Raw genomic sequence first — 23958 nt, 5'->3', positions numbered from 1 at the left:
CCACCCCTCCCTCTTCTTTTCTTAACCCTGATCCCCACACTCTCCTACTCCTACGTGGTATGAATATTTAATTAACCCTAACCTTAGAAAACCCTTTCGTGCACCTACGTGGTATGAATATTTAATTACCCAAAATTACTCGGACCCAGGCCGCGCGGGTGGTGCCATAACGGCCCCCCATACTACTAAAGAACACCCAGAGAACACGAATAATTGTACATTTTCGAAAACGTCTTTTATTTCTGTTGCACACTGATATGGTTTCTGAGGCTCACCATTCTTTTAAAAGAACACACACAATTGAGTGGATACTTCTCTCACACATTAACTGCCGCATTTATGAGACTTATCTTTAAATCATTAAGGTGGCCAAACACAGTTTTCGCGCGCGCTTTTGCTGATGCAACTCAGCGCGCGCACAAGGATTGCAAAAAACATGCCGTCAATAGAGCGGTCATTTTATTTACTCAACACGTACCAGCACTATCTGTGATATTTTTCTCTATAGTTGGCGCAGTGCATTGATGGCTTTAATCTTTTTTTACAAAGATATGTTAGAAAAAGATAACGGTGTAAAGAACCAGCAATTCTCAGCTTTTTCGTTGTTACCAAAAGAGCCCAGTTAAGTACAGCGCATGCGTAGTAAGTCAAAAGATTGCGATTGAATGGAAAATTGCTTTCTCGGAAATACGCCTATTTCTTGAGAACCACTCATTAGAATTTCACGAAATTTGGCATGATAATACTTTACGAAATAGGTAAATGGAGTATTGAAGAAAACTGATTTTTAACAAAGGAAATTCTAGATAGTCCTGTGAACCTTCAACAAGATCTGTCTGTTAAATTGCTAGCAAAATGGTGTTAACTTATAAGTATTGCTACAAGCTCGTTGCATGCAATATATAAAGAAAATCTAATGAATGGATTTTCTACGAATAGACAAAACTGATTTTAAAGGCCTGTTTATATTTATTCGTGTTGCCATGCCAACGGCACATACGTCAGCTTAACTATCAAAAAACCAAAGTTTGTGTTATTAACTTGCTTGCTGCCATCTTTGGCGACCGAGGGATCAAGGGTTTTGGAGAAAAAGGTGAATGAAACACAGGTATCAAAAACTGTGTTCGGCCACCTTAAAAGAACACTTAGACAACTCGAATAACTGCAGATTTCCGAAAAATGTCTTATATTTCTATTGCACACTGATATAGTTTGTAAGGTTCACCACTCTTTCAAAGAACACACACAATTGACTGGATAGCTCTCTCACACATTAACGAGGTAGTTACCAACTGCCCAGGAGATATCAATCCCTTTTGCAATCTTCAGAACATCATTTGCTGCATATACAAACTTCTGGAGGCCATTGCACCGGAATCGCTCTTGATAAGGAGTCTGGCTCTTGTCATGGTAGACAAAGAACAGGACGTTATCTTGCGTTCCGTACTGAAGCTTGGAATCTATGGTAAGCTTCTGTGGTATGTCCCATCCGGCCTGGATGTAAACTGGGACACTGTTGCCTCGGCTGGTGGCGTAGTCGCACAGGATATAGTTTTGACTTTTATCTCCACCAAATCCAACAAATGATCCTTGCTTCCAATTGATAGTTATTGTGTCTCCCTTGCTGTTTAATGTCAAAACTTCACCTTTCAAAGAGCCCATTGTTACTGGTTTCTAGAGGAGAGAAACACTTAACTTGTTTTACAAATTATGACGGATTGACAGTTGCCAGTTTGTGTGAGTTACCCGGGTTAACTCCATCCCAGAGCTACCTTTAATGTTTTATTCCAAGATGTAACATTGCTTTAGTTATCACAAATTATATTTTTTCAAGATATTTGCAGTTTTCCAACAAGGTCAGTCAATTTTAATTGATAGTTAAAACTATGGACCACCAAAATTCAAGTAATTTCAATCACTTGAGGACGTATTTAGCCTTTTTAGTACACGAGGTAAATATACAACTTCTCTGGGCTTCAGAGTAACACGCAAAATATAAATTTATGTTTTGGCATCTTTCAGTTAGACCTCGCTTTCCCCTAACTGTAAGAAATACACATTCCTCAAATAACTACACACTGTAAAGCTGAAAAAAACGGAAAGGAATTCTGCCAGGAAATTTAAAATGGTCCTTGAGGAAAACAAAATACATTTTATGATAATAGAGGAAAGGAATTATAACAGATCTACTACCAGACTCTCGAAAATGATATGTTATAAGTGGACGGGAAAGAGAAATAGAAACGTTACCATTTCCGTCATAAAGAATTAAAGTGCCCCCAAATCCTTACTAACGATGATCGGAGCTCTTTTTTACACAAAATAGTATGCTAGTTTAAGGCTGAGATGCAAGATTAACAAGGCTGTTAGCGCTATAATCTGCTTGTCTAACAGCTCATACAAACACATGAACAGATCACCGTTGGAAAAAAATTTATTATTCTTCGGTGTTTTGGCAGTGTTGTAAAAAGAACTTGATTTCAAAGAGTATTCATTTTGTAGGAACGGCTTGTTATTATATTTTTTTAACGCAAATGTAAAGAATCAATTCAACAGAACTACTTCCAAATCTAATACCATTTTTGGTCAATACCTGGCGAAAAGTGTTAAACATTTTTAAAAAAAATGTACAACCTAAAACATTCACTTACATCGTGACTGTTTCCAGGTGAATAGAGACTTGAAAATGCTTTGCTAAGAGACAATGGATAAAACACGGATTATAATGTTAGCAAAGAAACAATCTGCAGACACATGACTGTAGGCTTAAAGCGTAAATCATACCTTAGGTCTTCTCTGCCAAGACTGACTCGCTGACTTCAAAAGTGAATCTTAAATATTCTCACAACAGGATTCAAATATCACCGTGTCAATAAGAGACGTGGTTTGAATAGTTGTAAGGGTCCCTTTTGTTTCAATGTGGGTGACTGGCTGAACACAGGAACAAATTAGGATTTGACGGCCGACTCAAAAGTTGTCCTTTGTTTTGTAGTTTGAGTGATTGGCTAAAAACAGAAGATTGGTGTGACGTGTTAGGCGTCACAAAATTAGTGCAATTCTAGATGACAAACAGGAAATTTGAAGAGCAAAGAATGCATCGTCATTCTGCCGAAAGAGGTTTCGGAGCCGAAACAGTTGACAGAACAATATACTAAACCTTCAAATGTCAAGGGAAGAAGAGGAAAAAATGCCTCGTCATTCCGCTCTAAAGAGGGTGCAGAAAACCAATGGATAGAGCAATGGAAAAAACCCGGATTAGAATTCAAGGAAAGGAAAAACTTACAAACATGTTGGAGTTTCAAACGGTTTTATATTGATTTGCAAACTATGCACAACATACTGTCAAAACTTCCTGTTTTTTAGGATAGAAGTGGGTTGATATTCGTAAGTTGATATTCGAAAGTTGATTCGTAATAAACCCGTGAAAGTGATAACTGATATACAATGAAATATTATTACGAATCAACTTAACGGCCTGCTCCCAGTTGGCTTGTTAGCTCAATTGGTAGAGCGCTGCACTAGTATCGCAGAGGTCAGTGGTTCGAGTCCCGTACAGGCCTGATTTTTTTCAGGTCTGATTTTCGCTATTGCTTAAATAGCGCTATCTACTGCGAGGATCGTGCATCATATGTATCTAATACCGCAGTACAAAATATATGAACTTCATATATTTCATTGTATCTTATTAATCTTAAGAAAGTACAATACAAGGTCACACAAGGTCACACACTTCCAACAAGGAAAAAAAACCAACATATTTGATATGTTTAAGTTTGATTTATGCTTAAAGCTTACAGCCATGTTTGTACACTGTTCCTTTCCTTCAATTCTAATCGGGGTTTTGTCTATTGTTCTATCCATTGGTTTTCTGTACCCTCTTAATTCATAGCAGAACGACGATGATGCATTCTTTGCTCTTCAAATTTCTTGTTCGTCATTCAGAATTGCACCAGTTTTGAGACGCCCAACAAATCACAATGTTCTCCTGCTTTCAGCCACTCTGAACAAGATTAACAAAGGACAACTATTGATTCGGCCGTCAAATCATAATTTTTGCCTGTCTTCAGCCAATCACCCACTTTCAAACAGAACGTACCTCCCGCTCAATTAGTTAATTGTTTTTTATTTCAAAAAAACAGTATGGTTTAGTATAGTACCAGTCTACGTCTAAGTATAATTTTAAGTTTAACTAGAAGTAAAAATAAAACTATAAGTACCGAAAAATATATATATCAGGATGAGCGATTTCCAATTGACTGTTAGAAAATACCAAGCCGAAGAAATAGCTCTGAGCAATCTTAACAGACAAACAGTTACATGTATATACATAGCAGACACCAAGGGGGGAAAATGCACCCTGTCTTAAATTTTGTTTCAGGAGTAATTGGAGGCTGTATATGATGTCGAATGATGCACAGGAACTTGTAGACATGGAAGAGTGCATGTTCTGCAGGGGCATGTTCTAATTTGCTGATCTTTACGGTCAATGAACAACAATGAAAGGCACTCCGTATAGTCTTTTGTTTTGTTTGAATTCCTAGTTGAGTGTGGGATCGTGTGATTTGAGCCAAATGCCAACGATACCTTGTGATAATAACCTATCCTAAAAAACAGGAAGTTTTGACAGTATGTTGTGCATAGTTTGCAAATCAATACAAAACGTTTGAAACTCCAACATGTTTGTAAATTGTTCCTTTCCTTGAATTCTAATCCGGGTTTTTTCCATTGCTCTATCCATTGGTTTTCTGCACCCTCTTTAGAGCGGAATGACGAAGCATTTTTTCCTCTTCTTCCCTTGACATTTGAAGGTTTAGTATATTGTTCTGTCCACTGTTTCGGCTCCGAAACCTCTTTCGGCAGAATGACGATGCATTCTTTGCTCTTCAAATTTCCTGTTTGTCATCTAGAATTGTACAACACGGTAAGAGTCACGTCCGCTTTTCTAGTAGTGAGCTTGGGCTGCCGGTGGTTTAAATAACCGGACATACATTTTAAGGAGAAATTAATTTTCAACACGTGTATATCGCCTTAGTTTCCTTAGTTACCTTTTTTTTTTCTTTTTGCAAGGCTAAGTAAAACCCAATAATTTAGATATATCAACAAAGTTGAAATGGTAAAGTGGCCACCATAACGATAGAGTCCTAAAGTGTGACGTCACGTTGCCATGACAGCATTTTTTTCTGGTCTAAACAGTTTAAACTCATACTTCAAACATGGCGTCTTTATCGATATGCTCACTCGTTTCTTTCTTTTCTGGAGAGCAGAAATCGCTTTATCGCGGAGAAAACCACTTCAAATCCGACCATGTCCAAAGCTTTATTTATTCCAGGGGAGTTATCAAAGGTGAAGTCCAAGCAAGCATGAAAAATAAGGACTACAAAGTCACAGTAAGTTGCCAATTTGGGATCACAACACGTATGTTCAATTCGAAGAACTCCCAACCCCGATTTCACCTCCAATTTAATGTTTATATTGCGGAATATATATTGCAACTTACGTGTCTGTTTCGAATTATCTTTTTATCAGATTTATCTCGATGAAAACCTTGAAATAAAAAACACAGAATGCGAGTGTCCTCGCGGCGAGTTCAAGTGCAGTCACGCGGCATCCATAACCTTAGCAGGACGGACCTGGAATGCCAATGGAAACGAAAGCGAAAGGCAGAAAGCGTACAGTCTGCAAGCCAGATGTTTCCAGCGCCACCGAAGAAGAAGGATTACAGCCCTTTGGCGCGCGATCCTAGCCGAGAAGATCGGATGTGGCTGTACAGCGAACTAAAGCGCTATGGCAAATTTACAGGGACCTGCTGGATCTTGAGTCCCGAACCACAACCTGCTACCCCTCTCTCGATCAAGACGATTGAGGATATCATTTACTCAGAAGGTTTCCTTATGGCATCTACGAAGGAAAAACAATTAGAGTACTTGATTGAGAATGCCAAAGTAGAGGAGCTAGCTAGAGAACCATAAATGTTGTGAGCACCCTCACGGCTGGCCAGCGAAACAGCCCTGCATGGCACCAAGCTCGTAGAGGCCCCTGACTGCTAGTAATTTTGGCTCTGTCCTCCAGGCAAAAAGAGTTACACCGTCTCTTATCAAGCGACTACTTGGGGAATACAACTTGAGTGGAGTTAAAGCAATTGCATGGGGACAGGACAATGAGACTGAGGCCCTGAAGTCCTTCACCAACATCACAAACTTTACACCTGTACAGACCGGCCTTTGGCTACACGAGTCGGGAGTTCTGGGTGCTTCCCCTGATGGACTTGTGGGAGACGACTCGGTGATTGAGTGTAAGTGCCCCTACACACATCGAAATGCGACAATCAAGGAAGCTTGTGGGCACAAAGACTTTTACTTGGAGGAGAAGGAAGGGAATTATACGCTGTCTACCACACATGTTTACTGGCATCAGTGTCAAGGCCAGATGTTCCTGACAAAGCGCAAATTCTGCTACTTTGTTGTATGGACCACAAAGGATAGTGTTGTTATCAAGATTGAATGGGAGCACAATATTACTATCTTGAGTGATTTTTACTTTCATCAACTATTCCCAAAGATTACCGAGGGAGAACTTTGAAAAGTGGTGCACAGATGCTGGACATAATCAAAGTGGGGGGGAGGGGGGGGAGTGGGAGCTAATGTAAATAGGCAGTAGCTAATGTTAAAAGGTATTTTTTTAAATTTCATACATTAATTTCTTAATATAACATTACATATTCTACACTCAGATAGAGACACAAGATAAAGAACCCACATTTTTCCATTTAGCATAGTAACTTAATAATAAATTACATTCTTCCTGAAAGCAAGCTTAAACAATTTTTTTTTGCAACCAATGGCTACTGGTAGCTGGTAACACTTATCCTGGTTACTCAACAGGGCCCAGGTGCATAAAACTTATGCCACACTTAAGTAGGCTTGGATAGCAATGCAAAGGGAAGGGGAGGGAGCCAAAACAAAATCCATGCAGCACAGGTTATTTTTTCTGACTACCTCTCACCATCCCTTAAAGCTAATTTAAGTGTGGCTTTAGTTTTATACACCTGGACTCAGGCTCCCAGCTTCACAGACACAAAAGTAAAACCTTTCAGCCAGCACGACTTTCACACTTGGAACTACTGGACGAAAGAATTCCATACTGGTCACATGCCCCTGACCTGGATTTAGTTGAAATGACAATTTAAGAATGTCACTGGATTTCATTATAATCTATTTTCACAGAACACATAGTAGTTTGTATTAATGAACATAAAGGAGATGAATATCAGAAAAATGTAAAACTGACCACATCATATTTTTGACCAAAGCTATGTCAATACCATTTGATCTGTTACAGTAGGGCTTCTAGTACCGACATTATTCTAATGTCGCGTCAGCCTAAACAAAGGATTCCGTGTATAATACGCATCTCGAATTTAGGTGTTCATTTCGGGAAAAATAAGTTCGCATTATACACGGGTAAATACGGTACTAGAAGCCCTACTGTAACAGATCAAATGGTATTGACATAGCTTTGGTCAAAAATATGATGTGGTCAGTTTTACATTTTTCTGATATTCATCTCCTTTATGTTCATTAATACAAACTACTATGTGTTCTGTGAAAATAGATTATAATGAAATCCAGTGACATTCTTAAATTGTCATTTCAACTAAATCCAGGTCAGGGGCATGTGACCAGTATGGAATTCTTTCGTCCAGTAGTTCCAAGTGTGAAAGTCGTGCTGGCTGAAAGGTTTTACTTTTGTGTCTGTGAAGCTGGGAGCCTGAGTCCAGGTGTATAAAACTAAAGCCACACTTAAATTAGCTTTAAGGGATGGTGAGAGGTAGTCAGAAAAAATAACCTGTGCTGCATGGATTTTGTTTTGGCTCCCTCCCCTTCCCTTTGCATTGCTATCCAAGCCTACTTAAGTGTGGCATAAGTTTTATGCACCTGGGCCCTGTTGAGTAACCAGGATAAGTGTTACCAGCTACCAGTAGCCATTGGTTGCAAAAAAAAATTGTTTAAGCTTGCTTTCAGGAAGAATGTAATTTATTATTAAGTTACTATGCTAAATGGAAAAATGTGGGTTCTTTATCTTGTGTCTCTATCTGAGTGTAGAATATGTAATGTTATATTAAGAAATTAATGTATGAAATTTAAAAAAATACCTTTTAACATTAGCTACTGCCTATTTACATTAGCTCCCACTCCCCCCCCTCCCCCCCACTTTGATTATGTCCAGCATCTGTGCACCACTTTTCAAAGTTCTCCCTCGGTAATCTTTGGGAATAGTTGATGAAAGTAAAAATCACTCAAGATAGTAATATTGTGCTCCCATTCAATCTTGATAACAACACTATCCTTTGTGGTCCATACAACAAAGTAGCAGAATTTGCGCTTTGTCAGGAACATCTGGCCTTGACACTGATGCCAGTAAACATGTGTGGTAGACAGCGTATAATTCCCTTCCTTCTCCTCCAAGTAAAAGTCTTTGTGCCCACAAGCTTCCTTGATTGTCGCATTTCGATGTGTGTAGGGGCACTTACACTCAATCACCGAGTCGTCTCCCACAAGTCCATCAGGGGAAGCACCCAGAACTCCCGACTCGTGTAGCCAAAGGCCGGTCTGTACAGGTGTAAAGTTTGTGATGTTGGTGAAGGACTTCAGGGCCTCAGTCTCATTGTCCTGTCCCCATGCAATTGCTTTAACTCCACTCAAGTTGTATTCCCCAAGTAGTCGCTTGATAAGAGACGGTGTAACTCTTTTTGCCTGGAGGACAGAGCCAAAATTACTAGCAGTCAGGGGCCTCTACGAGCTTGGTGCCATGCAGGGCTGTTTCGCTGGCCAGCCGTGAGGGTGCTCACAACATTTATGGTTCTCTAGCTAGCTCCTCTACTTTGGCATTCTCAATCAAGTACTCTAATTGTTTTTCCTTCGTAGATGCCATAAGGAAACCTTCTGAGTAAATGATATCCTCAATCGTCTTGATCGAGAGAGGGGTAGCAGGTTGTGGTTCGGGACTCAAGATCCAGCAGGTCCCTGTAAATTTGCCATAGCGCTTTAGTTCGCTGTACAGCCACATCCGATCTTCTCGGCTAGGATCGCGCGCCAAAGGGCTGTAATCCTTCTTCTTCGGTGGCGCTGGAAACATCTGGCTTGCAGACTGTACGCTTTCTGCCTTTCGCTTTCGTTTCCATTGGCATTCCAGGTCCGTCCTGCTAAGGTTATGGATGCCGCGTGACTGCACTTGAACTCGCCGCGAGGACACTCGCATTCTGTGTTTTTTATTTCAAGGTTTTCATCGAGATAAATCTGATAAAAAGATAATTCGAAACAGACACGTAAGTTGCAATATATATTCCGCAATATAAACATTAAATTGGAGGTGAAATCGGGGTTGGGAGTTCTTCGAATTGAACATACGTGTTGTGATCCCAAATTGGCAACTTACTGTGACTTTGTAGTCCTTATTTTTCATGCTTGCTTGGACTTCACCTTTGATAACTCCCCTGGAATAAATAAAGCTTTGGACATGGTCGGATTTGAAGTGGTTTTCTCCGCGATAAAGCGATTTCTGCTCTCCAGAAAAGAAAGAAACGAGTGAGCATATCGATAAAGACGCCATGTTTGAAGTATGAGTTTAAACTGTTTAGACCAGAAAAAAATGCTGTCATGGCAACGTGACGTCACACTTTAGGACTCTATCGTTATGGTGGCCACTTTACCATTTCAACTTTGTTGATATATCTAAATTATTGGGTTTTACTTAGCCTTGCAAAAAGAAAAAAAAAAGGTAACTAAGGAAACTAAGGCGATATACACGTGTTGAAAATTAATTTCTCCTTAAAATGTATGTCCGGTTATTTAAACCACCGGCAGCCCAAGCTCACTACTAGAAAAGCGGACGTGACTCTTACCGTGTTGTACAATTCTAGATGACAAACAGGAAATTTGAAGAGCAAAGAATGCATCGTCATTCTGCCGAAAGAGGTTTCGGAGCCGAAACAGTGGACAGAACAATATACTAAACCTTCAAATGTCAAGGGAAGAAGAGGAAAAAATGCTTCGTCATTCCGCTCTAAAGAGGGTGCAGAAAACCAATGGATAGAGCAATGGAAAAAACCCGGATTAGAATTCAAGGAAAGGAACAATTTACAAACATGTTGGAGTTTCAAACGTTTTGTATTGATTTGCAAACTATGCACAACATACTGTCAAAACTTCCTGTTTTTTAGGATAGGTTATTATCACAAGGTATCGTTGGCATTTGGCTCAAATCACACGATCCCACACTCAACTAGGAATTCAAACAAAACAAAAGACTATACGGAGTGCCTTTCATTGTTGTTCATTGACCGTAAAGATCAGCAAATTAGAACATGCCCCTGCAGAACATGCACTCTTCCATGTCTACAAGTTCCTGTGCATCATTCGACATCATATACAGCCTCCAATTACTCCTGAAACAAAATTTAAGACAGGGTGCATTTTCCCCCCTTGGTGTCTGCTATGTATATACATGTAACTGTTTGTCTGTTAAGATTGCTCAGAGCTATTTCTTCGGCTTGGTATTTTCTAACAGTCAATTGGAAATCGCTCATCCTGATATATATATTTTTCGGTACTTATAGTTTTATTTTTACTTCTAGTTAAACTTAAAATTATACTTAGACGTAGACTGGTACTATACTAAACCATACTGTTTTTTTGAAATAAAAAACAATTAACTAATTGAGCGGGAGGTACGTTCTGTTTGAAAGTGGGTGATTGGCTGAAGACAGGCAAAAATTATGATTTGACGGCCGAATCAATAGTTGTCCTTTGTTAATCTTGTTCAGAGTGGCTGAAAGCAGGAGAACATTGTGATTTGTTGGGCGTCTCAAAACTGGTGCAATTCTGAATGACGAACAAGAAATTTGAAGAGCAAAGAATGCATCATCGTCGTTCTGCTATGAATTAAGAGGGTACAGAAAACCAATGGATAGAACAATAGACAAAACCCCGATTAGAATTGAAGGAAAGGAACAGTGTACAAACATGGCTGTAAGCTTTAAGCATAAATCAAACTTAAACATATCAAATATGTTGGTTTTTTTTCCTTGTTGGAAGTGTGTGACCTTGTGTGACCTTGTATTGTACTTTCTTAAGATTAATAAGATACAATGAAATATATGAAGTTCATATATTTTGTACTGCGGTATTAGATACATATGATGCACGATCCTCGCAGTAGATAGCGCTATTTAAGCAATAGCGAAAATCAGACCTGAAAAAAATCAGGCCTGTACGGGACTCGAACCACTGACCTCTGCGATACTAGTGCAGCGCTCTACCAATTGAGCTAACAAGCCAACTGGGAGCAGGCCGTTAAGTTGATTCGTAATAATATTTCATTGTATATCAGTTATCACTTTCACGGGTTTATTACGAATCAACTTTCGAATATCAACTTACGAATATCAACCCACTTCTATCCTAAAAAACAGGAAGTTTTGACAGTATGTTGTGCATAGTTTGCAAATCAATATAAAACCGTTTGAAACTCCAACATGTTTGTAAGTTTTTCCTTTCCTTGAATTCTAATCCGGGTTTTTTCCATTGCTCTATCCATTGGTTTTCTGCACCCTCTTTAGAGCGGAATGACGAGGCATTTTTTCCTCTTCTTCCCTTGACATTTGAAGGTTTAGTATATTGTTCTGTCAACTGTTTCGGCTCCGAAACCTCTTTCGGCAGAATGACGATGCATTCTTTGCTCTTCAAATTTCCTGTTTGTCATCTAGAATTGCACTAATTTTGTGACGCCTAACACGTCACACCAATCTTCTGTTTTTAGCCAATCACTCAAACTACAAAACAAAGGACAACTTTTGAGTCGGCCGTCAAATCCTAATTTGTTCCTGTGTTCAGCCAGTCACCCACATTGAAACAAAAGGGACCCTTACAACTATTCAAACCACGTCTCTTATTGACACGGTGATATTTGAATCCTGTTGTGAGAATATTTAAGATTCACTTTTGAAGTCAGCGAGTCAGTCTTGGCAGAGAAGACCTAAGGTATGATTTACGCTTTAAGCCTACAGTCATGTGTCTGCAGATTGTTTCTTTGCTAACATTATAATCCGTGTTTTATCCATTGTCTCTTAGCAAAGCATTTTCAAGTCTCTATTCACCTGGAAACAGTCACGATGTAAGTGAATGTTTTAGGTTGTACATTTTTTTAAAAAATGTTTAACACTTTTCGCCAGGTATTGACCAAAAATGGTATTAGATTTGGAAGTAGTTCTGTTGAATTGATTCTTTACATTTGCGTTAAAAAAATATAATAACAAGCCGTTCCTACAAAATGAATACTCTTTGAAATCAAGTTCTTTTTACAACACTGCCAAAACACCGAAGAATAATAAATTTTTTTCCAACGGTGATCTGTTCATGTGTTTGTATGAGCTGTTAGACAAGCAGATTATAGCGCTAACAGCCTTGTTAATCTTGCATCTCAGCCTTAAACTAGCATACTATTTTGTGTAAAAAAGAGCTCCGATCATCGTTAGTAAGGATTTGGGGGCACTTTAATTCTTTATGACGGAAATGGTAACGTTTCTATTTCTAACAACAACAAACATATGAAACATATGTGTGAACTGCGGTTATGAGACGTATATGAGAACGATCCTTCGCAGTAAAGCACTATTTGAGCAATAGTGAAAATCAGACCTGAAAAAAATTTCAGGCCTGTACGGGACTCGAACCACTGACCTCTGATTTTCCCTGACCAAAAATGGTATTAGATTTGGAAGTAGTTCTGTTGAATTGATTCTTTACATTTGCGTTAAAAAAATATAATAACAAGCCGTTCCTACAAAATGAATACTCTTTGAAATCAAGTTCTTAATAAGACTCCTTATCAAGAGCGATTCCGGTGCAATGGCCTCCAGAAGTTTGTATATGCAGCAAATGATGTTCTGAAGATTGCAAAAGGGATTGATATCTCCTGGGCAGTTGGTAACTACCTCGTTAATGTGTGAGAGAGCTATCCAGTCAATTGTGTGTGTTCTTTGAAAGAGTGGTGAACCTTACAAACTATATCAGTGTGCAATAGAAATATAAGACATTTTTCGGAAATCTGCAGTTATTCGAGTTGTCTAAGTGTTCTTTTAAGGTGGCCGAACACAGTTTTTGATACCTGTGTTTCATTCACCTTTTTCTCCAAAACCCTTGATCCCTCGGTCGCCAAAGATGGCAGCAAGCAAGTTAATAACACAAACTTTGGTTTTTTGATAGTTAAGCTGACGTATGTGCCGTTGGCATGGCAACACGAATAAATATAAACAGGCCTTTAAAATCAGTTTTGTCTATTCGTAGAAAATCCATTCATTAGATTTTCTTTATATATTGCATGCAACGAGCTTGTAGCAATACTTATAAGTTAACACCATTTTGCTAGCAATTTAACAGACAGATCTTGTTGAAGGTTCACAGGACTATCTAGAATTTCCTTTGTTAAAAATCAGTTTTCTTCAATACTCCATTTACCTATTTCGTAAAGTATTATCATGCCAAATTTCGTGAAATTCTAATGAGTGGTTCTCAAGAAATAGGCGTATTTCCGAGAAAGCAATTTTCCATTCAATCGCAATCTTTGACTTACTACGCATGCGCTGTACTTAACTGGGCTCTTTTGGTAACAACGAAAAAGCTGAGAATTGCTGGTTCTTTACACCGTTATCTTTTTCTAACATATCTTTGTAAAAAAAGATTAAAGCCATCAATGCACTGCGCCAACTATAGAGAAAAATATCACAGATAGTGCTGGTACGTGTTGAGTAAATAAAATGACCGCTCTATTGACGGCATGTTTTTTGCAATCCTTGTGCGCGCGCTGAGTTGCATCAGCAAAAGCGCGCGCGAAAACTGTGTTTGGCCACCTTAATGATTTAAAGATAAGTCTCATAAATGCGGCAGTTAATGTGTGAGAGAAGTATCCACTCAATTGTGTGTGTTCTTTTAAAAGAATGGTGAGCCTCAGAAACCATATCAGTGTGCAACAGAAATAAAAGACGTTTTCGAAAATGTACAATTATTCGTGTTCTCTGGGTGTTCTTTAGTAGTATGGGGGGCCGTTATGGCACCACCCGCGCGGCCTGGGTCCGAGTAATTTTGGGTAATTAAATATTCATACCACGTAGGTGCACGAAAGGGTTTTCTAAGGTTAGGGTTAATTAAATATTCATACCACGTAGGAGTAGGAGAGTGTGGGGATCAGGGTTAAGAAAAGAAGAGGGAGGGGTGGGTGTAGGGTTAGCAATTAGTATTCATAATCGCGTAGGTATGCGGGAGTTAGAGTTAGGGTTTTGGGATAGAATATCGCGTAGGTTCATGTGTTAGTTTTTTGCATCTCATTTTTAAAAAAAATAACGGTCTTTTCAAGGTCAAACAAAGGGCACAAAAGAATCCAAGACGGCGGAGGGATTAACTCCAACACACTGTTTTTCGCATACGTAATTTTTATTGTCACACAACGCGGTATTTGATTTGTAAATACATGACAAAAGCCAAAAAGGCGGTCGTCATATCTCTGAATCTCTGTACAACTGATCATAGTTAATCGAGGGGACTGGTTATGAAGGCCGGCGAACTTCAAAGGGACGGCCTATTGTTCAGATTTTGATGTTGAACAGGACCGTCACGTGACCGCGACCCTGCACACACTTCCAAACAAATATGGCGGACGACTGTGAGTTTTTAGCGGGGGATGATTTAGAGGCGATTTTAGAGATGTTAGAGGCAGATGAAGGAGTTGAAGAGGAGTTTTTCAATGAAAATAACAATGTAATGTCATAACAATGTCATATTTCCCGACATATGTCAGGATGGTCGCCACGTCGCAGTCCACGTTTTCTCCTTGCGTTTATGTTATCAACTCGTCTTATTTACTCTCAAAATGACCCTGGATTATGCCTAAAAACTCCTGGATTATTGCCGACTGGCGCTTTTATCAATACTGCCTCTCCTGAAGGTTTATGTGGTTATTGTCGAAGGCATGTGCTGCGTCCACCAGACCGCTATAATGGAATTGAGCTGGAAAATATTCAGATACGAACACTAGCAAAGGCGAAAAGAGCGAGGGTTCCAACTACGTTGTACCCAAATTCTTCGTTAACCTTCCATCCGTTAATCAAACTTGTGCATGCTATTGAGCTCAACTCGGGACCACAAAATTTCGGTGTCAAGGAGTCAGGCGGTAAGAATGCAAACTCCATGAAGTAAGCACATCTCAATGCAATGCGCGCTCGCTGAAACGGAGAGAGCATTTTGTTCTTGTGAAGGAAACCATATTAGAAAACAAGTTTGATGTCTTCACCCTATCAGAAACATGGCTTATCCGACCTAAATATTGAGATTTTAGGATATCATCTCTTCCGAGTTGACCGGCAGAAGAGAGGTGGTGGAGTTTGCATTTATGTGTCACATTCTTACAAAACTGAATTACTCCCCGATATTTCTAACGTGTCAACAAATGGTTTTCATCAACTATGGCTTAATGTCCAAGTGAAAAACATGAAGTCAGTTCTAGTGTGTGCCGTTTATCGGCCTCCTTATGTCTCAATTGATTGCTTTGACGCTGACCTTTCAGCAAACTTAGTCACCGCTTCGTTATTGAACAAACCGATATATATTATCGGGGACCTGAATTGTAACCTTTTGAAACCTAACATTCCAGAATCAGTTGCGCTTATGAACTTCTGTCGTATGTTCAACTTAACTCAGATGGTTAGCTCTCCAACTCGTGTTACTGATTCTACTGCAACTTTACTGGATGTTATTATCACTTCCAACGTAAATCAAATTCGCGAAGTTAAAATCATTGAGAGTTCAGTGAGCGACCACGATTTAGTGTATGCCATACTCCGGCTAAAGAAACAGCGACCCAAGCCTGTATACATCACTACCAGGTGCTTTCAACATTATCAACCTAAGGCATTTTACGCGGATATCGAACAAGCCCCTTGGTCAGTCTTAGATGTTTTTCATGATGTCAACGATAAACTGTTTGTGTTTAACGAATCATTTTGTGATATAGTGGATAGATATGCACCCATCAAAAAGATCAAAATACGTGGAAGACCACTCTCTTATGTGACAGATGAGATTAGGCAATTGATGAAAGCAAGAGAAGACTGGAGAAAAATAGCACGAAAGACCAACGATCCTTATGCCTAGTCGCATCTAAAAATCTTAAACGCGAGGTTAAAAAAGAAATCAGAGTTGCGGAAAGAGAATTTGTGATGGAGCAGATTAAAAACAATAAAAACAACACGAACTCTATCTGGAAAACAATCCGTTCATGCATACCTAATAAGTCGAAAACACAAATAACCAACAGTAAAGATGAAAAAACTGTGGCAAACGAATTCAATTCCTTTTTCGCAGGCGTTGGCGATAATACAGTCAAGAAAATCAGAGATTTAGCGTTAAAATTTAACTTTGAGCTCAACACCAATTCCGAGATCATTTGCATTATTAGAACAATTTACCTTTAATCCTATAGAGTGCAAACAAGTACAAGCCATTGTTTATTCGATGGCAACAAACAAGGCTCCTGGTATCGATAAAATTCCGGTAAAAGTTATCAAAGATTGCCTTCCCGCAATTCTGCCTTCTCTCACGTCCATCATTAACGCCTCGTTTACCACCAATACTTTCTCAGATGCGTGGAAGCTAGCCGAGGTGACACCAGTTTTGAAAAGTGGAGATCACGAGGTGCCGAATAACAATAGGCCCATTTCTCTTCTGCCAGTGCTGTCAAAGGTTTGTGAGAGAGCAGCCTTTAATCAATTTACAACCTATCTAGTCTCAAAGGAGCGTTTAACATCAAAGCAAAGTGGGAATAAACAACACCACTCAGCCGAGACTACACTGATTCACACCACCGATCAAATACTGCGTGCTATTGACGACAAGCAATTAACTGCAACAGTCCTCCTTGATATGAGCAAGGCCTTTGATAGCTTACACCACGGCACTCTTATGGCTAAACTCCAGGATGTCGGTGCATCTGCAACTGCTTTACAGTGGTTCCGGAGTTATTTGTCAGCACGTCACCAAGTTGTACGCATCAACTCTACTCTGTTAGATCGCATGCAGGTAAGAAATGGCGTACCTCAAGGAAGTATACTCGGCCCACTTTTGTTCAGCATTTACGTTAATGACATACCGTCAATCCCACAGTTTTGCTCTCCACAATGCTATGTTGATGACACCAAACTTCTGTTATCCTTTGCACTCTACGAGGAGAGAGGGGCCAGAGATAAAATAAATCAGGATCTGCTTAAAATACGGAACTGGTGCTTTAATAACCAGCCACTTTTGAACCCAGACAAGACGAAACTAATGATCTTTGGAAGCAGACAAAACATTGCAAAAATGAATGATGATTTTAATCTGTCCCTTTTCGGGAAAGATCTTGTGCCTGCAACAACCGCTAAAGACCTCGGTGTAATTATGGATCCAAACTTAACTTTCGGAAATCATATTCTAGAAACAGTTTCTTCGTGCATGTCACGTTTAGCTCAGATCAATAGAGTTAAGCACTCTTTTGACAAACATTCCTTAATTATTATTATAAACTCACTCGTTTTCAGTAAATTATTTTATTGCTCATGCGTTTGGAGTAATACTTCTCAAACAAATTTAAAAATGTTACAGACAGTCCAGAATTTTGCCTGCCGCATAGTAAGTGGAAGAAGAAAATACGATCATGTGTCTCCAACTTTAAAGGAACTACGCTGGCTGCCAGTGAAGGAGCATCTTTACTACCGTGATTCCGTAATGTCATTTAAGTGTCTAACTGGTTGTGCTCCTGGATATTTATCTACACAATTCATTAGACGATGTGATGTCACAAATCGTAGAACGCGAAGTTCTCAAATGCTTAACATACCTCGCTTTAGAACAGCAAGCGGCCAAAGGACCTTTTTCTATAGAGCAGTTACTTTATGGCGTTCCTTATCTAACGATCTTAAACTTTGTGAATCGGTTAATGTGTTTAAACGCCGCCTTAGGTCTCGCCTCTTAAGTAACCTTAGCACTTTCGCTATTTAAGTCATTGCTCTATTTTAAGTCTGATATATAATTTTTAGCTTAATTGTATAATTAATTTTTACCTTAATTGTATTGCCTCTGAAAATCCTCTTTGGGGAAGTGGTAATAAAGTATGTATGTATGTATGTAAGTATTGAAAATGGCTTGATTATGCCTGTTTTTCAACGATGAAATGCTTAATATGACAAACTTTGATCAAGATGATTCGTGTCGAACGAAGAAGCACGGATAGAGAACGTTCTGCAATACTGTGCAGTTTATATCAAGTACAAACATTCTTAGAATGTATATGTGAAAATATATCTTATGAATTTCGTTTTGTTTAGGTTCAAAGGCAAGAGATTGTATGTAAGAAATGCGGGTAGAAGTACAAAACTAAAGGTGGCTACGAAAGACACCAAGCCACGAAGCACAGTGAACGATCAAACCGCCATCAAGTTCCTTTTAGTGCAGCCGTCCTAAATGACATCGTGAATAATGTAGGGCTCATGCTGAAGTTTTACGGCTTGAACTAGCCTCCTACATATGAATGTCTTACTGGAGACGGAGCAGAGTATAAAAACATAAAGAATCTCTTTGAAGGCTACACTAAGAATGGTAGTATAGAGAAATTTTATGGAAACGTACTATTCAACCTTGGCAGTAAACTCTGTGAACTACTTTAGAGGGCTGTCAAGAAATGCAAGAACATTATTGGCAATGAAGTTGGCAGACAGTCTGTTGGCATACTGCAATAAATCTTCAAGGGGAAGTGAAGTCAAAGAGATCAACACTGTGTTTACAGACAGAGACATCTCATCTGTTCAATATCTTGGGGGCTATGTACTGCACAATCTACACAAGAAGCATGCCCAAAAACAATCATCTGAAAGCCAGTAAGCTATGGCAATCTTGAAAGCTGGAAAGTCTGAAATCAACACTTCACAAAATCTGATTTCAAGTGTGACTCGTGGTGGACTTTGGTTTATTACTCAACCAGCACAAAAGGTTTTCTGCAAAACTGAAATGATCTTTAGAGAAATTACACATGTAGTTGGTTTACAGCAACTATGAACTGATGAAAAGTAGTTTGTTCTCCAACTTTTGAATCGTAGGTTTCAATCTCGTCAATATATTTAGTCGCTGGTTTGCGTATATCGCGAAGATCTTGCGTGGTCGCTTTTTCTTTGACAATGGCTAATAATTCATCTAGTATGGCTCCGGCCCATTGGGTATTCCGCTCAATCTCTTCGTCCAAATGAGCTAGAAACAATTCTTTAGTAGAGGTCATTTCTTTGTCTAAAAGTGGAGAAGAAAGCTACCTGCTGCCTCAAAGACCGTAGATTGAACCGGTGACCTTGTTTGTAATGTGCTTAAAAAATGAAATGATTGTAAAATGTAAGATCATTTTATACATAAATGTGTGTTTCAACGTAAATGTCTGTCTGGTATTGATTGTCAAGTTGTCAGGAAAAAACGTATATAATTCTATCACTTCATAGCCACATGGTTCAGTGTTGCCATGCCTTCCTTTCACGACTTTTCATGCGAATGCGCTCGATGTGAATCGTGTCTTTTAAAGGACGAAATAAAAAGTGAAAGGCAGCAAAAAGTGGCAGTGTAGGAACCAAAGCGGCTACATGTTTTCACAGAGCACATAGCGCAAGTGGAACGATGCCCAAACATGTCACTTGGGGTAAAACATGTCACTTGGGGTTCTATTAAACGCTCTGGTATTCCTTATATCCAGCGCAAATCACAAAAGCTGTTGTATTGCTATGGTAAAGCCGACTGGGATCACCTAAGATCATTGCTGTCCTACATTCCATGGCATTGCGCTTTCTTCGACAGCGATATCAATCATAACTGGGCTTGCTGGAAAGATTTATTATTCACAGCAGTCGACGAGTGTATTCCCAAACGCAAGAGCAAAACGAGATTGAATGTCCCTTGGATTACCAAGGAGCTTATTGTTTTGTGTAAAAAGAAGAAATCGTTGTATCACAGAGCGCGCAGAAGTAACAAAATTGTTATTTGGGAAAAGTATCGGAAACTCAACAGCTCAGTTAAGAGACTTTGTAACACAGCGCGGTGGTCATATATAAAGAAACTAGCGCTTGATCTGCAGGAAAATGAAAACCCTAAGCCTTTCTGGAATTTTGTCAAGTCTAAGAGAAGAGGTACTAACACTCTTATCTCCTTGAAAGTTGATGGATCTGTTCTAACAGACGACTCTGATATTGCTCAAAGCATGAACTCATATTTCTCTTCGGTATTTACCACTGAAGATTATGTAAATTTCCCTATACAGGATTGTATTGTCGACAAGAAGCTTGCAAACATTGATTGTTGTGTTGATGAGGTAAGCCGCCTCCTCCTAAAACTCAAGCCCAACAAGTCCCCTGGGCCTGACCTTATCGCGCCGTGCATCTTAAAATCGTGTGCTTCGGAATTAGCACCTTCGTTGACCTATATGCTAAATAAATCGTTCTCTGCTGGCCTCTTACCAGATGAATGGAAACACGCAGATATTACACCTCTACACAAGAAGGGTCCTAAGTCTTCGAGAGAAAACTACCGCCCAATTTCCCTTACTTCAATCCCTTGTAAGATCGGTGAAAAAACTGTTTTCGACAGGATGTTTAATTTCTGGCGTGAAATTGACCTTATCAACAACAATCAATTCGGCTTTCTGCGAGGAAGATCTACTGCAACTCAATTATTATCAACGTTTAATGACTGGGCGAAATCACGAAATCTCTCCACTCCTACCGACGTCATCTTTCTTGATCTTGCTAAAGCCTTTGACAGTGTCCCTCACGAGCGGCTGCTTTTAAAATTAAAAAGTAATGGCATCGACGGTTGTCTGCTTAACTGGCTCAGACATTTTCTGGTTGGTCGCAAACAACGTGTAGTTATCAGGGGATCTTGTTGTGATTGGTCGTATGTAACCTCCGGCACTCCACAGGGGACCATCCTTGGGCCTTTATTGTTTTTGCTGTATATTAATGACATAACAGAATGTGTATCGTCCACAATCAAATTATATGCAGACGATACGAAGATCTATAGAGAGATAATTGACCCGATCACAGATTGTCAGCGTCTTCAGGAAGATCTTACCAATATTGGCGAATGGGCTTGTAAATGGCAATTACGTTTTAACGCGGATAAATGTGAATCTATGCGAATTACACATTCACGTGATAAGTCAGTGACCAATTATTTCTTTGGACAGCCCTTGAAAGACGTAGATAAATTTAAAGATCTCGGTGTTATAATAACTAAGGACCTCTCATGGAGTAACCACATTGGTATAACTGTGAACAAAGCGAATAAAGTCCTAGGTTCTATTAAACGCTCGATAGGCACCGCTAATGCAAATATTTTTTCTATGCTCTACAAATCTCTTGTACGGCCAATTTTGGAATATGTGGTACCTGTCTGGTGTCCTTACCTCGTCAAGGACATCCATGCTCTTGAGAATGTACAGCGAAGAGCTTCAAGACTTGCTTTAAATCAACGCAAAGGAGACATGTCCTACGAAGACCGATGCAAATTGCTAAAATGGCCTACTCTTTCCGACCGTAGAACTTATCTATCTTTAATTGAGTGTTATAAAATTGTTTTTGGTCTTTACCATTTAGATTTTGGAACCTTTTTTGATTTTGCCACAACTAGATGTACGAGAGCAAATCATCAGTACAAACTTTACGTCAAACCAGCAAGACTTAATTGTTATAAACATTCGTTCTTCATTAGGATTGTTAAATTATGGAATGAATTACCAAGAAACATAGTGGAAGCTGATAATCTTCAGCATTTTAAATCTCAGCTTAAATTGTATTTAAATATTTAATTATAACTAAGTATTTTATTTTCATTTAGACTTATTTTTTAGGGAGTTTTCACATAGGGATAACCTCTTAACTTCCTTTTCTGGAAGCATATTATCCATTTCCTCTTAGTGTATACATAGTCTGCTTCTGGAATAAATAAAGTATGTATGTATGTATGTATGTATGTATGTAAAACGAGCGTGTATAAACCAGCCGAAATATGGTTCCAATGTACATCGTGTTGGTATTATACTCCCTATAATTTGTTATAATTACTACTCCCTATAATTCTCTTATATTCAGTTGCTATTAGCGCCTAGCTCGTGTGTCACACTCGGTGGCAGTTGATGCATATCCTAACCTTGAAGGAGTGGCCAGCCGGCAAGCCAACGGAAACCTGGCTTTGTGCAATCAGCTTGTGACACGGACAAAGCAGTGCATAAGCCCAGGGCTTCGTTTCTTCCAACGGAAGTTCAACCAAGAGTTTCATGACCTTGTCCGTGCTTTTAAAAGTGCAAGGCTATGCTGCCCAGTACAAGTCCAAAACCTCCACCCAAATGCCGCATCTGTGGCAGAGCTCCGAAAGTTCAGTTTCCTCAATAATGATGCAACTATTGATGGCCTTGTTAACGAGCTTCCACGTTACCTAACGGCTCTTGACGGCACAGTTATTGAGGAAGAAGAGGAGAAGGTACAGTGGTGGGTGAGGCATGCACACACCCTTCCCAATTGGTCTGCTGTTGTCCGGAAGCTATTTCTAGTGCAGCCAAGTTCTGCTTCCGCTGAACGAGTGTTCAGCCTCCTGAATCATATTTTTTCACCCATCTACAGCAGAATGCGCTTGAGGAAACTGTTGAAGCTTCCATTATGCTGCGCTACAATAACAACCAGAGAAAGAAGATCCAGTGATTCATCATAGTGAACACAAATGCGAATATGACAGTTATCAAATTGGAGATATTTTCAAATATTGTTTTGTTTGTTAACATCACTGAATTTTAAATAGCATGATTTTTCTTGAAGGTGCATAGCCGATATTTAACTCCCATAAACTGACGTAGAGTAAGATACACAAGTGGAGAGACTAGAATATCATCTCTGTAGGTATAGAAATGTCAGCGAGTAGAAAGGAATATAAATAAGTAAATAATTCGTTTAGATGTGCAAAGATTTACTTTCATCAGTAGTAGAAACTGATTTTTTTGAGTTGATAAAAAGCAACTTATGAGCAACTTTTTCGTGAAATGAGCAACTTTTGGGCAATTTTTGAAAATTTTTGGGGAAAATTTTGAGAGATATCCGAGCAACTTGTGTAAAAGCCTAGTTATTGCGGTCACTCACACGACCACACCCCTAACTCTCACCCTAAGCCCAATTCCCTAACCCACTTATTCCCATACCAAAATCAAAATTTAAACCCTAACTGTCAGAGTGAGACAAACAATGGAAACAATAAAACGCAAGATGGTGACTCATACCTCCAATGGTAAAAGTGATTTCAAGATGTCATTAGCATTGTTTCTGCCTAAACGCTATGATGAGATGTGAATAGTTCGGATGGTGATCACTCAGTTCATGAGTATTCAAAATTCTCTGAAAATGAAGAATGGTCCGTTCGAGGTAAAAACATGCGATAGCTTTTTTCTCAATAAAAATGTTTACTTTAGTTCAAATCTTAATTAAAAATAAACTGTAACGTGTGAGTGTGATCACTAGCAGTGACGAAAGTGTTTGACTTTAAATTCTATACAAAATTCCGCAAGTGAGGGAAAAAAATAACAACGATACATCGACGCAATTCAATGACAATGATTCGAAGAGAGATAACTAAATCCTCCTCCTCCTCTTTCCTCCTCCTCTTTCTTCAAGTGATATAATTTATTCTTCACATCGACTCACTCGTTCTAGTCATTTTATTCCTCAAATTTACTCAGTTGGTGGGGCTCATATACATTCGCGGTCATACATTACTGTAGTGTCCAGGCCTCCAAGTTCACGACCAAGGCCCCAGGAGACATTTACTCGAGTATTTATTATGCACGGTAAAGTGAGAACGG

At 39.2% G+C, this 23958-nt stretch overlaps 3 protein-coding genes and 1 pseudogene across 3 annotated transcripts; 2 read left to right on the top strand and 2 right to left on the bottom strand.

Moving 5' to 3' along the window:
- Positions 1-213: 213 nt before the first annotated feature.
- Positions 214-2934, bottom strand: LOC148725802 (uncharacterized). The gene is made up of 3 exons (XM_088730526.1): positions 2785-2934; positions 2652-2694; positions 214-1674 (listed from the first exon to the last, which is right to left on the bottom strand). Exon 3 carries the CDS (start codon positions 1660-1662, stop codon positions 1267-1269), a length of 396 nt encoding a protein of 131 aa, XP_088586652.1. The 5' UTR covers positions 1663-1674; positions 2652-2694; positions 2785-2934; the 3' UTR covers positions 214-1266.
- A 2205-nt stretch (positions 2935-5139) lies between these two features.
- On the top strand, positions 5140-6028 carry LOC148725801 (uncharacterized). Its single transcript, XM_088730525.1, has 2 exons — positions 5140-5387; positions 5527-6028. The coding sequence occupies exons 1-2, from the start codon at positions 5214-5216 to the stop codon at positions 5776-5778; spliced, it is 426 nt and encodes a 141-aa protein (XP_088586651.1). The 5' UTR covers positions 5140-5213; the 3' UTR covers positions 5779-6028.
- Positions 6029-7536: 1508 nt separating this feature from the next.
- LOC111342652 (uncharacterized) lies at positions 7537-9624 on the bottom strand. Its single transcript, XM_088730524.1, has 2 exons — positions 9436-9624; positions 7537-9296 (listed from the first exon to the last, which is right to left on the bottom strand). Exons 1-2 carry the CDS (start codon positions 9607-9609, stop codon positions 9045-9047), a joined length of 426 nt encoding a protein of 141 aa, XP_088586650.1. The 5' UTR covers positions 9610-9624; the 3' UTR covers positions 7537-9044.
- Positions 9625-14445: 4821 nt separating this feature from the next.
- LOC111342653 (uncharacterized) lies at positions 14446-19459 on the top strand (annotated as a pseudogene).
- Positions 19460-23958: the final 4499 nt, after the last annotated feature.

Source organism: Stylophora pistillata, chromosome 8 (genome assembly GCF_964205215.1).
Source record: "Stylophora pistillata chromosome 8, jaStyPist1.2, whole genome shotgun sequence".
NCBI lineage: Eukaryota > Metazoa > Cnidaria > Anthozoa > Scleractinia > Pocilloporidae > Stylophora > Stylophora pistillata.
This window is presented reverse-complemented; position numbering and strand designations above follow the sequence as displayed.

What these genes read in the sequence shown, in the direction of transcription:
- LOC148725802 (XM_088730526.1), bottom strand. Translation starts at nt 1,662, where the DNA reads ATGGGCTCTTTGAAAGGTGAAGTTTTGACATTAAACAGCAAGGGAGAC.
- LOC148725801 (XM_088730525.1), top strand. Translation starts at nt 5,214, where the DNA reads ATGGCGTCTTTATCGATATGCTCACTCGTTTCTTTCTTTTCTGGAGAG. An exon ending in ATAAGGACTACAAAGTCACA is followed by an intron (nt 5,388 to 5,526) that starts GTAAGTTGCCAA and finishes TCTTTTTATCAG; the next exon opens with ATTTATCTCGATGAAAACCT.
- LOC111342652 (XM_088730524.1), bottom strand. Translation starts at nt 9,609, where the DNA reads ATGGCGTCTTTATCGATATGCTCACTCGTTTCTTTCTTTTCTGGAGAG. An exon ending in ATAAGGACTACAAAGTCACA is followed by an intron (nt 9,297 to 9,435) that starts GTAAGTTGCCAA and finishes TCTTTTTATCAG; the next exon opens with ATTTATCTCGATGAAAACCT.